Raw genomic sequence first — 16,228 nt, forward strand, 5'->3', positions numbered from 1 at the left:
TTATGATGTATTTATACTGATTATTAATGACAAAAGGTTTGACTTTTTTTCTTATGAAAATGTAAAGTAATATTTAATGCAGAGTATAGTTAATTACTAGACCAGAAAAAAAATCCATATTAAGCTCTAAACTGCCCGAGGCACTTGAACACAAGCAAGATGTGGATCTCCGTTTGAACAACAGTATAGAATCAAAGAAAGGTTTGGGTTAGAATGGGCCTTTAAAAATCATCTAGTTCCAACCCCCCTGCCATGGGCAGGGACACCTGCCACCAGACCAGGCTGCTCCAAGCCCCATCCAGCCTGGCCTGGAACACTGCCAGGGATGGGGCAGCCACAGCTGGTCTGGGCAACCTATTCCAGGGTCTCATCACCCTCACAATAAACACTGCTCCAAAATAAATAATAATAAAAAAATGACATAACCAACAGGACAATTGTTATGACCTCACAGACTTTCTTTGAGGGACCAGAAATGCCTTGTAGTAGTAAAATAATGTCGAATAAACTTTCAGGAAGAACAGTGACAGCAGAGACAACCTCTAGTCTAAGAAGAAATTTTGATCACCAGTTAGCAGAAATAGAAGACAAGCTGGTATAATTATGCGACCTCAGCATTTTTATAACTTCTGTGTTTAATCACAATATAAAATTAAATTAATGAACCCTAAAGGTCTTGAAGACTTCATCTAGTAAAACACAGAAGGTAGCATACTGAGTAACCCAAGCTGGATGATCCCTCCATGAGCTGAAACCACATAGCCAGGAAAAAAAAAAGCAACTATCAGAAGCAAGTAATGGAGGATTTGTAGGATGGACATGTATCTTGTCACACCAACTGATTTATTAGGGAGAAGAACACAAGACAAGTTTACAGAATTAAAAACTGCTTTCATGCTCTATAATGAGATATTACCACATTACAGAAACATTCATTTCATTAGAAACATTAGTCCCATTTGAACTTAGAAAATTCTTATTATTTTATAGAGATTTGTTCTATAAGCTCTTATAGCAAAAATTCAAAAGAATTCCTCTGATTCTGTCCATAAGACAGGGTCTGGAAAGTCCCTTCATCGGAAACATCTAAACAAAGAATCCATGCAGCTCCCCCGCAATGGAGTGACATTCGATAAGTTCCCTTCAGACCTCTGTCAGACTTTTTGACTCTCTGATAACATTTCTGGCACCAATATGATTGAAGACATTTTTATTGGTAACTTTCAAGTCTCTACCTGGCTATATATCTAAAATATAAAACCATGACAGTCATCTAAAAGGAGATTTAACTTCCTGGGCTTATAAACTCCTTTCCATTCCTCACGTTTTGAATCTGCTTTTCAAAAAAGTCATCACATCACAACTGCACTACAAATAATAAATGGAGGCTCGGTCATATATTGTAATATACTGATCAATATTCTCAATATACTCTCCTTTCATATGGTATTGAAATGTGCAGACAAAGATTAAAAGAAAAAAACAAATGAACAACCTCAAACCCCACCTGCTGAAGCCTCTACTCACAATAATGTGGAGAATGGAAGAACAGATAGCAGGAAAACATAGGTTTAAGGAAATGTAATCCAATTATTTTTGCCCTAACAGAAATAAGAAATTTTTGTACTAGAACAAGTTATTATGTTAGGAAGAGCAGGAAAATTAAGGTAATCTTACGGACATAAATTATTCAAAAAACATTTTTATGAAATAGCAATTATCATTTTTTCAGTTACTATCTGATGCCAACAAAGAAAAAAAAATCAAAAATTTTTGTATAATTTTCTCTATTTAACAACAAGTCAGTCACATACAGCAGCATCTTTAAGATAAAAACAATGAATTCAAATAGTGGGTACCTGGAAGTAGTTACCACCAGTCATCAGAAATTATTAAACCTGATTAAATCCTCTGCCTGACACCTGTCGTACTATCTTTGAGAAAGCAGGTGTATGCTTCTTCAATAGTTGCTCTTACAGCTTTTCTCCATAGCCAAACTTTCTTAATCCCTTTAGACACATTCTTTTCAACCTCGTCAGCCAAACATGGATCAAATATACAGCCAACTGTTGCTTACTACACTTTCAATGAAAAATATTGCAGTATTATAATTAGAGATATCACTGCTCTGAAATACTTATTTAGGTAGGTTAAAAGTGACAGCTGAGACTTGGAGCACATGGGCTTTAGTATGTAGATGCCACTCTGCAAAAGGAAAAGCATTTTCTAACATGACAAGTTTGAAGGACTTGGATATTTTCTTCTCAAGTACATAAAAGTCCTTTCCTTTTATTCAAAGTCCTACAAAAATAATGTTAACATTATTAAAAAAAGGAAAAAGAAAAAAGCGAAGTTCAGGAGTTTTTCTCTTTTTTTTTTTTTGTTGCTGCTGTTTGGGTTTTAAATCTGTTTTTCCCCCTCTCTTCTCCTGAGGAAAGAGAAATTCGCTTTTTAATATCACAGTTTTCCTGTGAAAAAGGAAATGATTTCATAAGAATTCATTGAAGTTTAAATTTAAAATTTAAATTTACCTGAGTAACCTTTAATACAGTCTTAGTCCAAATCCACCACTTTCCATTTTGTCTAACTTGTACATTTATCTTATTAACATATTTGACTCAAAACAACAAAAGTTAGGAAAAGCTTTTAACACAGGTGAAAGCATCTTTCACCTTTTACACTTCTTTATAAAAATTGGACCACATTGCATCAGATAAGCAAGTCAGGGCAATTACACTGAAGAACTATTCTTAAACAAATATTTTAGTTTCTTTTAGAACATTATGAAATCATAAGCACAAAGGAATAAAGAAAATACTTTCCAAAGTAAAAAGAAAAACTTATTTACTTTTCTTCTTTATCAAATGGAAGCTCATAAGAAAAATTTTAAACCAAACTGTCACCTTGAACTATATTTTGATAATTTGCCCACAAAAGTACGTTGAATACATAACAGTTCAGAACTATAAGACTTTGACAGCATTATCTGAAAATTGTTTGAATAAAAAAATATCATTAATATCTAGACTGTAAGTAGCAATATTATAAATCAATGCAACAATCCTATTAAGATTTAGTAAAACCTATTTCACTCTTTCAAAGTAGAAAACAAACTCTTTCAAATTAGATGCAAACAGGGACAGTTAGAGAAGCTTCATAAAACTTCAGTAGACAAATACAACGGTGACAGTTGTTCTTTCCCCCTTGTCATCCAAACTTAAATTTTAGATAGATAATCGGGAGTATGAAAGAATAAATACAACAGAGAAGTTCATTCAGTAATAAAATGGAAGTATTATTATTTTTCAGCATGCTGTGGGGTTTGGGCTTTTTCCTTCTGTATGTTTTATGACTCAAAACACACTCAGCATTTTGGTACATGAGCTGAATTCTGACACCACTGGTAACTCTACTAACATATAAATCTGCACATATTTGAAGTTTTCTATTAACATGATGATAGACTCCTTGTTAATGACTTCTGAGGGGGCTGGGTTTTGTTTTGTTTTGCAAAGGCATCTTTCACATATACTTTACACACTGGGTTTTTTTCCATTCTTTATTAACATTAAAGACTCTATGCTTTAGTTATTGCCCTTCCTTTGAAGACAATCACAAAACTTAAATCTCTGAAGGGCTAATACACTTCAACATTTCATGGTTTGAGGTTTTTTGGTGGTTTTGGGGGGTTGGTCTGGTTGGATTTTTTTGAACAGAAACTCGTAAAACACTATGCGCAATTAATACCATTACTCAAAATACTAATTTTCTCTCATCTAGAGAACTACAAAACAGGCAATTAAGCAGTTTGATATACTTACTAGGACAACCTTAATATTTTTTTTTCCCCACTTCTCACAGCAAATATTAACTGTAGCCACAGAATTCTAACTACTTTGGTTTATTCCACTTCAGATAGGAACCTTTTCTAAACGCACCCACAAAAAATTTTTAGTTAAAATATTCATGTTTTTCCCTGACAGACAGTGAAGCTGAGGGTACCATCCTACTTCATCAACTAACACATGCTTATGAGGTAAATATCCAGTGCTATTACTACTATACTTCTGTAATCAAACTAGAGAAGATACTTTATCACAGCCCACACTTTATTCAAACTTGCAATATATGCCAGTTCCTGAGAACAGCAATTTCAATTTTGCAATCTGTGTGGTCAACCAAATGGATTTTTGAGAACTTAATTTTGTTTCAGTGGAGGGCATGAAGATGACTGGAGTTATTTTCTCCATCACATCAGTATGATACAACTTCATATGCTAATGTTATAAAGATCTGTGGAACTGCTTTTAAAAAAAATTAAGATTATATGACAGATGTAACATTAAAAATAATTCCATATACGATATGCAAGAAAGGTAGCAAAGCCTCAACTTTGACACCTTTCAGGGGAGTTTTCAGGGGACTAATAAAAGTTGGTGTATCAATTTTTTTTTTTAATTAGCTTTGAAGTTGAAACTAGTAACTAGAAAATATATTTACAGTGTTTGGTTATCACAATTATTGATAAAAACTTGTTCAGTCAGATTCAAATATTTCTCCAATATGTCTATCGGATTTAACCATGCACCCAACTTTTCAGATGAACTGTTATTAATTAGCCTGGAAATCTGACAGTGTATTGAAGACAGTGAAATCAAAACTGAAACACAGAGTTAAAGGATTGATTGTGTAAAACAGTACTGTCTATTGCAAAAAATCACAGCCATTCAAGACAGTATTAGAAGTAAAAACACTAGAAAAGCAAGTTGCCATACCCTACCTACATATGTCTGTTGAGATGCTTTTATGACTGCTCCTTAACTTACTAAGGAAAAAATTAATGGAATTCACAAAGACTTAAAATCAGCATGCAGTTTAATAATACAGCTAAAGCAGTCTAAGAGCTATCTGACATTAAACAGAGATCTTGCTTCTCCCTTCTTCCCTAACACGCTCCTATCCCACATCAGCACTGATGTTGGTCTCTGATCATCAAGATGACAGCAGAAAGTTAAATTACTCATTTTATTATGGGGCTCGTTTCCTGCCAGTTTAACTGAACTGATCCACTTTGCCAGAGAAAAGCCAATACTGACCAAAAGAGAAAAGAGGAAGGCACATTTGGGTTGGAAAAGAGAAAGCAAATCTACCTATTTTGACAGCAGCAAGCCCTGATTTAGCTGTGTGATCTAAGCGAATGGCAAGCAAACCCTTTTCTGTCCAACTAAATCTGATTTGGAAACACTCAAATATGCAGATCCACTGTTAAGTTTAAAGAGCAGTGAAACAAAGCTAAAACAGACGGGGTTCACTGACGTCTTGAAAAAAACAATGGGATCTGGAAGAAGTTGAATTCTACACCACATAATCTAGTTCCCACAGTTCCAAGCCCCTACTGGGAATCAAACATATCGAGTAAAATGTAAGTAGCAATATACTACCAACCAGCTACACCAGTTATTTGCAGATGTGTTCTCAGCTGCTCATAATTAATACCTTCTCAAGGTTACTATACCCCAAGAAATGTCGGCACCACCAATTGGGTTGGTACAATTAGTAGATTGGTAACAATCAACTAATTAAATAAGTAAATCACCCAATTTTGACAAAAACCAAATAAGAGAGAGCTTATGCAGACACATTCACTTACGTATTTGATACCAAAGGCCATCACTGACTTCCAGTAGGTTAAGTAACCAGGGAGAAAAAAAAAAGTAGACAAACTCTTATCACTAGCCAGACACACACAAAATGCATACGTGGGTAGAGCTCAGCTATATTCATTAGAGCTTTTACTATGATAACTACCTGAAAAAAATAGCCCTTAATTGAAATGGTTATATAACTCTAACCCAGAACAAAGCGCTGATTACAGGATTGATCAAACTGCAAGTGAAAAATTAATATTCCAACAAATTATCTGAAAGATAAATTGATAAAATAAAGATAACTGATTAAATAACTAAACACATAAACAAAAGGATCAAAAGATTAAAGGTAATTCATAGTTCACTGGTCCCCTATCAATCAATTCTCTCCATTCAAGCCCTTTAGACATATTTGCCCTACTTCATGCCCTTTCATTCCCCAACTCTTCAAAACCTAAGCATGAGATATCCTCTTTAATACTATCCAAATTTTCCTTATAGTTGTTTGCAATGTCTCCAAATGTACTGCTTTATTACATGCTGCAGTATATTATGGCAAGCACTGCCAGTTGACAATTCAAACAATTCACTGCTAGTTATTTTCACATGGATTCTCCTCCTTAAAGTGAACAGAAGGATGTAAAATAGTATGATTTCTTTGCCCAATTAGGCCTGAAGAGGTATATTATATATTAGTAAAGAAAATTGCTGGGATATTGTGAATTATTCATTTTTCTTAAGACATACATAAAAATTTAAAAATATAATCCAGCCAAGTGCTTCAAAAGAATGCTAAGGTTTTATTAAGGCGCTAAAAATGAGGTCTGTATTTTTATTTCCTTTGATGCAATGTAATTCACCTGGAAGAACTGTGAGGGTTTTTCACTACAATGACTCAAAATATTTAAATAAATAGAGAAAATAAAAATAAATCAAACAAAAGTCTTCTGAATTACAGAAGGATATGCATGCATTTGAAAATGATTACAAATTGCAGTGACTTAAAACTGGGGCAATTAGTACATTCTGCATGAAAAGAATGGCTGAATTCCAACTAAGGAATCTGATAGGTGGCATAAAATAGATGATGCAAGGAGGAAATGAGACCTATAAAAGGATCTCAGCAAACTCCTAAATAAAGCAAAACAAGCCAAATCGTAAGAAACAGGATAAAACGTGATTTAGCTCCACAAAGTCTATTTAATAATGAGTTCAGAAACACCCTGCTAGGACTCTCTTTCAGCACCTATCATTTCCAGCTGCTTTGCCACTGCAGTCAAAATCAGTGCTGCCACACAGCAAGAAGACTGGTACAGAAGTATCAAGTCCTCAGCACTGGGGACAGGCATGACACAGGTCTCTGCTTGCTTGTGGACCTTCTTCACCTGTTCCATGGTGCAAAGCAGGAATCATGAATGTGTGAAACCAAACTCAAATGGTTTTTATCTTACTCATCACAGTCTTCCCTCTCTTGAGCTGCTCAGCACCACTTTCAAAATACATCCACTGGACAACAGACTGGCCCAACAGGATGAGAGTGGGGAAACATAGTCCTAGAACCTGAAAAAGTGAGTGGCAGTTATCTCAAAGCCAGCTAAGATAACATTGAACAGTTTCTGCATCATTTTAGTCCATGCACACATACATATATATAACTGTAAGAGTTTCGTAACATGTGAAAGCAGAGTGCTTTGAAGACAAATGACAGGTAAATCAAAAGTTTTAGATCACCATGCAGCTCGTGTATGTTGCAGATCTTTTACAGAGGAATGCATATGATGTTTTCTGGAGTTACATAGAAGATTGAAATGGATTTTCAGTATTTTCAAGACTTGAATTCAAGTTTTGTGTAAGCTCTCTTCATTGGTTGCCCATCCAAATATCAGATAATATTCCATTCCATTATTAAAGAATATTTCATAGAATATTGTTCATGTTTATGAAAATTTCAGTCAACTTGACTAACATCATGAGTAATAATATAAAAACTCATGGAAATTATTAAGAAGCAGCACTGAAATATATTTGTGTATGTGGAAATTACTGGTGATTTGCATTAAGAAGAGAATTTAATGTGATCAAATGGAACTTGTGGCACTGAATTTTCATATGACAGAAGAGTGATTTAAATTATTTTGAATAGCTTTTCATGACAATTTTACAATGGTTTTAAAAAATTGGGAAATAATTTTCTTAATACTTTTACAACTTGCAAGAAAGTGTTAAAATGTCAGTTATGCTTCACGTCAGTGTTTTTATGCAAACTGAATTTGTGTAAGTTACTTAAATGATTTCTAACAAATGTGTAAATAAAAAAAATTTTAATACAGTATTGTTCAAAAACATGCATTTGTTTAAACAAAGAAAAGCACTGAAACACTAGAAATTTGTTACAAAGTGTAATGCCAAAATCATCAGAAAAGTTCAAGAGCATACAACAACTGCAAATAAAAGCTTTTCATCTCTCAAACTGAAGAAGTCATTCATATTCCAAATCAATCTTGTCCTAGGAGGTTTTCCAGTGTTTCTTTCCTGGTAAACCAGGAGACAGCAAGGATGGCCCTATCAGTCTCCAGCCACTTGAAGGGCCTGGGAGAGGGAGAAGCATCCAGTTAATACAGTTATAGCTCCTTGTTCATATTCCATTTCACCAAAACAACTTGCCATTCTTTCAGGTTTCACTCAGTCTCATCTAAGAATATCTAAGAATGTTACATCTTTTCCACTTATCTCCTCAAAACCCCAATGCATGAGCCCTATTTGTAGTTCTCCAAGGACTAGCGAATTGGTGGAGCTGAATAGGACAGGTCTAGGTGTTTAGATGCATCAATCCTGCTATCTCAGATAAATGTATCACCCAAGGTTTCAGCTCTGTCTTGTAAAGGAAATAATGCATGCTAAAGAAAATTTTTCCTTCTAACCCTGTAAGTATGAGAAAAAACTTCTAGCAGCTCTCTGGAGTCAGTGGGTTATACTCTCTGCTCTCTGGCTTACTGCCTCAGCACTCAAATTCAGTTTTATGTATGTTCTAAACAGATTTACTTACTGCATAAAAATTACAACTCTTTCCTGGAGAGAAGAAAAATCTCCCTCCTATATTGACGACTTTTTCACATTTTATGAAGAAACAATGAGGAATTACCTCAGATACAGCCGTGACAGTGCTCTGAAACATCACTCCAATTATATTATGAAAATGAAAATTGTATTAGATATACCATTTAACAAACTATGTAAAAAACAGAATTAGTAGTTTTAAGTGTAATTATTTGCAGCAGAAAAGGAAGGAGAGAAGGCAATAACCAGTACAAAATCTCATTTTAAGGACAGGACACACAAGAGGGAATTAAAAGAAAGGTAAGCAAGGGAGCTATACACAGATGACTGCTTTTCCAGGATTAAAGTACCTTTATCTTATCACAGATAACACTGGTCTGGGACTAAATCCCATACAAACCCCATTAGGGTTTGGGCCTGGATTCATTATTCCATAAAAGTCATGTATGTATCAATAAAAAAAATACTAGGTAACAGAAGTTGCATTTACTACCTTCAACAAAATAATTTAAGATCACAAGACAAATACTTACAAGGGTAAGACCCCCTCTCTTTCCAAAGTTTTCAGTTCATGAGCTCTTCTAAGCTCCTCAGATTGTCTCAAGCTCCTTTATTACAAGATTGCTGACAATATCTCAATCGCCATTCCAGTCTTCAGTAGCCTTTTCTTGATGTTCTTTATCCAACCAAATTATGAAATGCTACAATAGTGTTCATTTCCTGCCCTTGACTTCCTACTAACTCTTAATTTTCTCTTGATTCAGCACTGCTTGAGGTTTCAAAGTGATTTCACACAGCCATTCCACTTAGTAATGGCCTGACATGCATCCTTATTATGATGGTGTTTCTCTTGAGCTCTCATCTCTCTGGATGGTGACCCAGGTCCTCTCTGTGGTGTTAAATACACACACAAGGCCCAGGAAATTACTGAAATGCAGACGCAGTAGTGAGACGTCACAGGTAGTGAAATGTAGCTGACTCCGTGAGCAAGAAACCATGGACAACTGTGCAGCACAACTTAATACCTGGAAACAGCGTATATCAACAGGAACTCAGGAGCAACAGAGAAGTGTACAAAGAAAGTAACACCTGTGGCAACTTGAAATAGAATTTGCAATCCAGTGCAAAATATCCTTGTCCACGTTAAATCAGTGAACAGTGAGCAGTCACATGGTATATCTTACCTCAATACCAAAAATGCCTCTGGAATTGTACCCACATGGACGATATTCATTTTGACACAAACTAATATGCTAGAAAGACAAAGAGCTTTCAGGAAAGCTGCCCTGACAGTAATTACCATTTGTTCTGACAACTCATAACAGTGCTTCGTCATGTAGGAGGTTGTAAGTAATGACAAAATAGTTTTTCTGTACAACTGGTGTTTGAAATTCCAAAGGAAGCTTTATATTACGGCAGAATAAGCTTAAAGATGCCTAGCATTTTGGGGGAGTGGGGGGAAGTTGAGATTGACACACACAATCACCTAGTATGAAGAACCTAAGGTGCAAATTCCTACTTCTAATGTAGACCAGAAATCCTAATCTGAATATACTGTATTCCAGCAGGGGCTGGTATCTAAGCCCTCTGAAATTTTCTTTTAACTACAGTTGTGCCTCTCCTGGTTTGGTTTGACAACCAAGTTTTATCCCGTTGAAAGCATTACAGTATTCTACTTTTATTGCAGAACAGGGAACTAATGAGACACTACCAAATTACACTTCCATCGCATTTACATGGCTGTAAAGGTTGAAGGAATGCTCGCCACATTTAACATACTCATTTCGTATATTCAGTCGCTCAACCTATTCTAAATGTGTGAACTTATGTGCTGAAATTAGGTACCTCAATCCATACTAAACCATCAAAACATCCACGACTTTGGTCCTTATAAAAAGACCCCAAAACCTACTTTTTAGTATTCAGATTTGAATGAAAAGGCACGTAAATTGTCACTTCCACACATGTCATTTGTATCTTCAAAAGTTCTTTAGCAACACCTTTCCAAATAGTGTCTGGATGTCTTTAGCAGAACAAAAGACTCCCAGCACTAGAATAAATGTCTCACACTTGTTATGCAAGATTAAAGATTAAGGGCTCTCTTAGTCATAAATAAACATTACTTTCCTCCCACCAAAATATTGGAAAAAACTTCAACTGTACAAACACTATCAGGATATACCATCAAATGACCTTATCAGCACATAGTTATTAATGGCATTGTTATTAGTAAGAATTTATTATTAAACTAACTCTTCAGGACCTGTTTTTTTTTTTAATTGTAGAAAGAACCTAAAATAAAAGGCATTATCAATTTCAACGGCATGATTCCAGACCCAAGTGACTAAGAATTGCAACACAAAGGTTTCAGTTAAATTGAGAAAGATACAAAAAACAATGAAGTACTAATAAAGCAGTTTAAGTTACAAGCCAATACTCACTTAATCAGAGCAAGAAATAAGATCTAGAGAAAATTTCTAAGATAAATAGAGTATTACTAGATTCTAAATACACTAATAGCTTAAACATTTTTGCTAGGAAGCTCCTTCAATTCTGCATTAATTTCTATCAAAATCACTTAGGTACAATTCAGAGTCCAATTTTCTAAATCTCATGATTTCTAACATACTTCATAAATGTAACGTCCCTATTTCAAGTATAAGTAAAATGCACATTTACTCTAACTTGGATGCATTACTCAGTGTAAACTGAATATATTCAAAAGATTCAAATAAAAAAGCTATTTAAAGTCAAATCAAGTTTTTATGTGTCACTGGGGGAAATAACCACTGTTAGCACTTAGCCAAGACCACCACTATATTAAAGAAAGCACCTCCATTTCAGTATTTTTCTTATTATATAGACATTAACTTTTCAATGAACTTTCAGAATACAGTTTTCCGAGTTTCATACATTTGCAGTGGCAAAATCTCTTGTATGGTTGTTAGGTTTTGAGTTTTGTCTTTCTTCACTGGACACTCAGTGGAACAGCTATGCTCTCCTATACAAAAACACTGACAAACTGGCAAATATATTAACAATCATCAGGGTCTCCAAATGTAAGTTGGTGATAAAGACAAACTTATTTACCATATTAATTAAATGGTCTATTTAACATGGAATATCAATTCTCTAATCACATCTCATTTGAACTTCTTATTTCAATTAACAACCCTAAAGTCTACTGGAGACCCTACTGTTCTAGGATCATTAAGAACGTTTTCATTATCTGTCAAATGAGGGAGTAAAAGGCAGAAACTGCAAGTACTCTCAGGAGTAGGCCTCTACCCTGCTTAAGAGATGATTAGGTAGAAAGCAGTGGTAGTTCTCATTAGTTGCTTAGCAATGAAATGTCCCCCTATGAAACAAGAAATGAACAAAGCAACAGAGGCGTTGCCATGCAAATGAGTAAATGGATAGTCTATCATCCACTCAAGGATAATCTGTCCTTCATTAAATCTAATAAATCTGGATTAAGACACCAATGGGTATCTTACGTAGATAAGGTAGGACTAATTCACTATATACAGCCCCACTGAAGTTAGCCAGACAGCGTGTTGTTCAAGTTTACATATAAGCACTGTGTATTTTCGTTGTACATATGTATGACAAATAGAAGTACAAGGAAAACAGTTTTAATTCAAGACACATTAACGCTGTCATTTTTACTGTTTAACCGTAGCAGTTATATCCATAGTGATACCCCAATTACTAATGAATAATTGCTAATGATTAGCCATACTCTTAATGTTTATAAAGACATAAATACTAATCTACAGATTTAAGGCATGAATTGTTTTCTAGTAAGAGTTGAGTATTTAACCAATATCTGAGTTGGCAAATAAAAAAGTTTTCAGAAAGTATACTCACATATAAAGCCACAAACTCAACAAATACAGCTGTTTATGCTCCTGTTGTTACTAGTGGTATGTGTTGTAAGCCCCAGAACAGCAGAGTTCTTCACCAGAGAAATTTCATTACTGCTGCCTTAAATTTCAGTCCCTAGTTTCAGGTTGCCATTCTTTCAGTCACAAATCTAGTTTAGTAGGTTCCCTCTACTTAAATTTCCTTACCACTCATTTAAAAGGTTTCCTTGTTTCATGGGGTTTTTTCTTGTTTTAGTGTGGGCACCTTCTCACTTCATATGTACAATTAAAAGTTTTCACAGAAAACATGGGGGGAGCGGGGAGAAAGGGAGAATAAAGCCATCTATGAAGAAAAAAGCATCAGGAGTGGTGAACACTTAACTAGAAATCACGGCGATACCAAAACCTAGACTGTGATTCTTCCCCCTGCTTTCAGATATCACAAATGAGAACGTTGTCGCAACTGCTACAGAGAGGTTTGGTTGGTTGGGTTTTGTTGTTAGGAGAAGGTTGTTTGGAATAAAAAGCTGAACGATTCCTGAACTCCACCAACTACTTACACAAGATCTATTTGCTTCTCAGTATATATTGAAGAGAAATAAATGGATTTAGAGTTTCAAAATTTTATGATTAATGCATCAAATAATGTTTTGATTAGCTCATCCAAATTGTTATTCAGATTAAAATGAAGATGTTGTTCCAAAACCAGTACCAAGTCGTAATTTGGTATTAAGACAAATCTTACCTATATATTCACAAACGAAGACTACGAAAAAGGGAGTAACCAGATCATTTATGCCCTGAACATATCCACTGGCTGGATGACGTATTGCCCAGATAAATAAAATTCTTTCAAAGATCTGAAAAAGAGTTAAAGAAACTATCAGAAATTTTACAAACTATTTTAAACCATATACTTGAATATTTTACAAGGACAAATACAATAATCATTAAGAAACTAGTATAAAAACAAGTATAAAAACTAGTATAAAAGCCTAAATGAACACTAGTATTCATAATTAACATTCAGTGCGAAGTAAGCTTCTCAGTTCTTCAAAAGAAATACATTTTCAGGGTATTAGCACATGTTAAAACCAACCAGTTACAGTAGTTACAAAAGAGTAGCACTTATTCATGAAAGCTTTTCCAACAATATAAAATTTATCTTTCCTCAAGAGACAGAAATATTAAATCATTTTCCCATGATTTTTCACCTTGTTGAAAGTATTTTATCAATATACTATTCTATTTATTCCTAAATTACAGAAAAAAGTACTTCACATAGCTTAGATGTTTTAACAACATGCCCATAAAAAGAGATTCCATAATAGGTAAGCTTGCCCAATACTGCAGTGTGGGGGTTTAGGCTTCAGAAGAATGTATACTGGCAATTAAAAAAAAAAAATACGAAACCAGAAAATGTAGAAATAAGGCAGCTGTGCCTGCCATATCACATAACCTCACCTCGTCAACTCTGTGAACTGTATTTTGATTAGGATCTGCAAAAGCTCCTAAGGCCACCACATATCTCACCATGGGAAGGACAGCATGAGAACAGTGCGGAGCAGGGAAGTCACAGAACTTCTCTGACACAATATAGGACTGTGACAAGCCATATTTTCTCTCAATTATTTGCTTCTGAACGAGCTACATGTCTTTTAAATACTGCAAATAAGTAGTGGAGTGAAAGTTTCAAAGTGTTTTGCCCCAGTTACAGGTACTCAATCAGGTATAATCTTCTGAAGCAAAAGAATATTTGCTCTTTCCATCGAAGGTCTGGCCAAGAAACCAGAACGCAGAGGCAGGTAAGGGGAGCAGAGGAAGGACAGCTCAAACCAAAGGACTATGTTGCTTTTAAGATCAGAGCTCACTACTAATAAAACAATGATAGACTTTGTAAGGACCCCAAGGAGATTCCATAGTTTGCTGCAACCCCAGAAGTCAATTAATGCTCAAGGCTTCAAGAAAGCCCATGAAAGACTTCACCTGACAGGACGCAATAGGGAGAGGAAGTTTAGTTTATGCAGCCAGTCTTATTTCTATTCAAGCTCACTTCAAGTTTTTTGCTTTTTTAGATTAAGATACTAACCATTCTAATTCCATTTTAAATAAGAATCTTAATTATTTTGTTTAAAAGCCCTCTTGCAGACATTTTTAAGTAAGGAGATATCGAGGCATATATGACTCGCATCTGAGTACTTGAGAGTCCCATCACAGGCTTCCACATGAGCTACCTGAAGCTGAAACACATTTGCATCTTTTGCTTTGGAAACAAGTCCCAAATATCAACATCATCTACCTTTCTCACACAAGTTTTCTTTTGATAATCAACTTCCCTTAATCTCCAGATTTTACAATTCCCTGGAATGCTGAAAATCCACAGAACAAGGGACACTGTCAACAACAATAAATATGAAGAGTTCGGTGGGCGCTGAAACACAAGCCTTAGCTTAGGTCTGATCCATTACAGCTGCAATTACGGTTCAGTTTTTGCACAGGGTCACTTCAGTTTGGGAGCAAAGATTAGGCAGAAAGTGAAATATTCACATAGCAAATTCTTCATAAAAGCCTCTTGTTTTCATTAGCCAAGATGCTTATTCCTTTACCTATAATTTTTTCTTGGTGCCGGTCCGGTTACCTCATGTTTTTTTAATACACACTGCACATCATACTAAAAAGATACCAACCTCTGCCCATCAAGCAATAGCCAGTGGGGTTTCATTGTCTATCAACAACTATATAAGTGACCTGTCATTTACAGCTTGCTTTTACATTTTACATAATTATACATTTATTAAATTAGTTGTTTGTGTCATATTTTTTACTATTATTAGAAAACTGCAAATCTATCTAGGTTCGTTACCTCATAGCCATCCTTCCTGCTTCTGTCAGCTGCCATTTCTAGATTCAGTAACATTAATTTTTTCAGTATTATCACTGTTATTCCGTTTTACTTCAAATAAAAGACGTTTAGCATACTGCAAATACAAATAACTCTTCAAAACAAATAGATAGAGATGACTAGAAAAACCCATTTAAATAGCAATTTTTGAACGTAGAATAGTGTTATGCACTAGGCTAAATAAACTCCTGGTGTGATGAGGTTACAAAATACACACAGTGAGAATCAAAAAAATAATTTTTTAAAAAATCGGTAATTCAGTAACAGACACTGTAAAAATTAAAATAGTAGTGCTTTTCATTAAGGCATTTCTCAAGTCAAACAATCCCCACATTTGTACCACCAAACTTTCCTTTACTCAGAACCTGATAACATACATAGTTTACATTGCAAATTGAGAAGCCTATGGATTTCAAACATTTTTAAAATCCAGGTATGAAAACTAAGTGGGTAGGGGTGTTGTCTGGATTTGGGTTGTTTTTAATAATACTGAGCAGGAAGGACCACTCAGTGATTTAAACGTTGGATTTAATATCGCCTTCTAATCAGAAATTCAACAAATACACACTGAAATAGTGTTTTCAATTTCCTAACCATTTCCATAAAGTTTCATTTGCTGTTCTGAATTGAAAGAAAAAAAAAAAAAAAAATGAGCACTGAAACCAGAAAGGCAGACTGATTTAAGTTTTTACACAGCACTCATCACTGTGTTCAAATAGGGCTCATTAAAAAAGTCACTTTCCCCAAAGGTTTCC

General features: G+C 34.8%; 1 protein-coding gene across 3 annotated transcripts in view; it reads right to left on the bottom strand.

The window, feature by feature from the left end:
- The window catches only part of TBC1D22A (TBC1 domain family member 22A), a 180,121-nt gene that overhangs the window by 119,396 nt on the left and 44,497 nt on the right, over nucleotides 1-16,228 (bottom strand). For all 3 annotated transcript variants that reach the window (XM_055712205.1, XM_055712207.1, XM_055712206.1), the window contains exon 8: nucleotides 13,317-13,431. In XM_055712205.1, the coding sequence (XP_055568180.1) occupies nucleotides 13,317-13,431 (115 nt within the window). The remainder of the gene's footprint in view (nucleotides 1-13,316; nucleotides 13,432-16,228) is intronic.

This window comes from Falco cherrug, chromosome 5 (assembly GCF_023634085.1).
Source record: "Falco cherrug isolate bFalChe1 chromosome 5, bFalChe1.pri, whole genome shotgun sequence".
NCBI lineage: Eukaryota > Metazoa > Chordata > Aves > Falconiformes > Falconidae > Falco > Falco cherrug.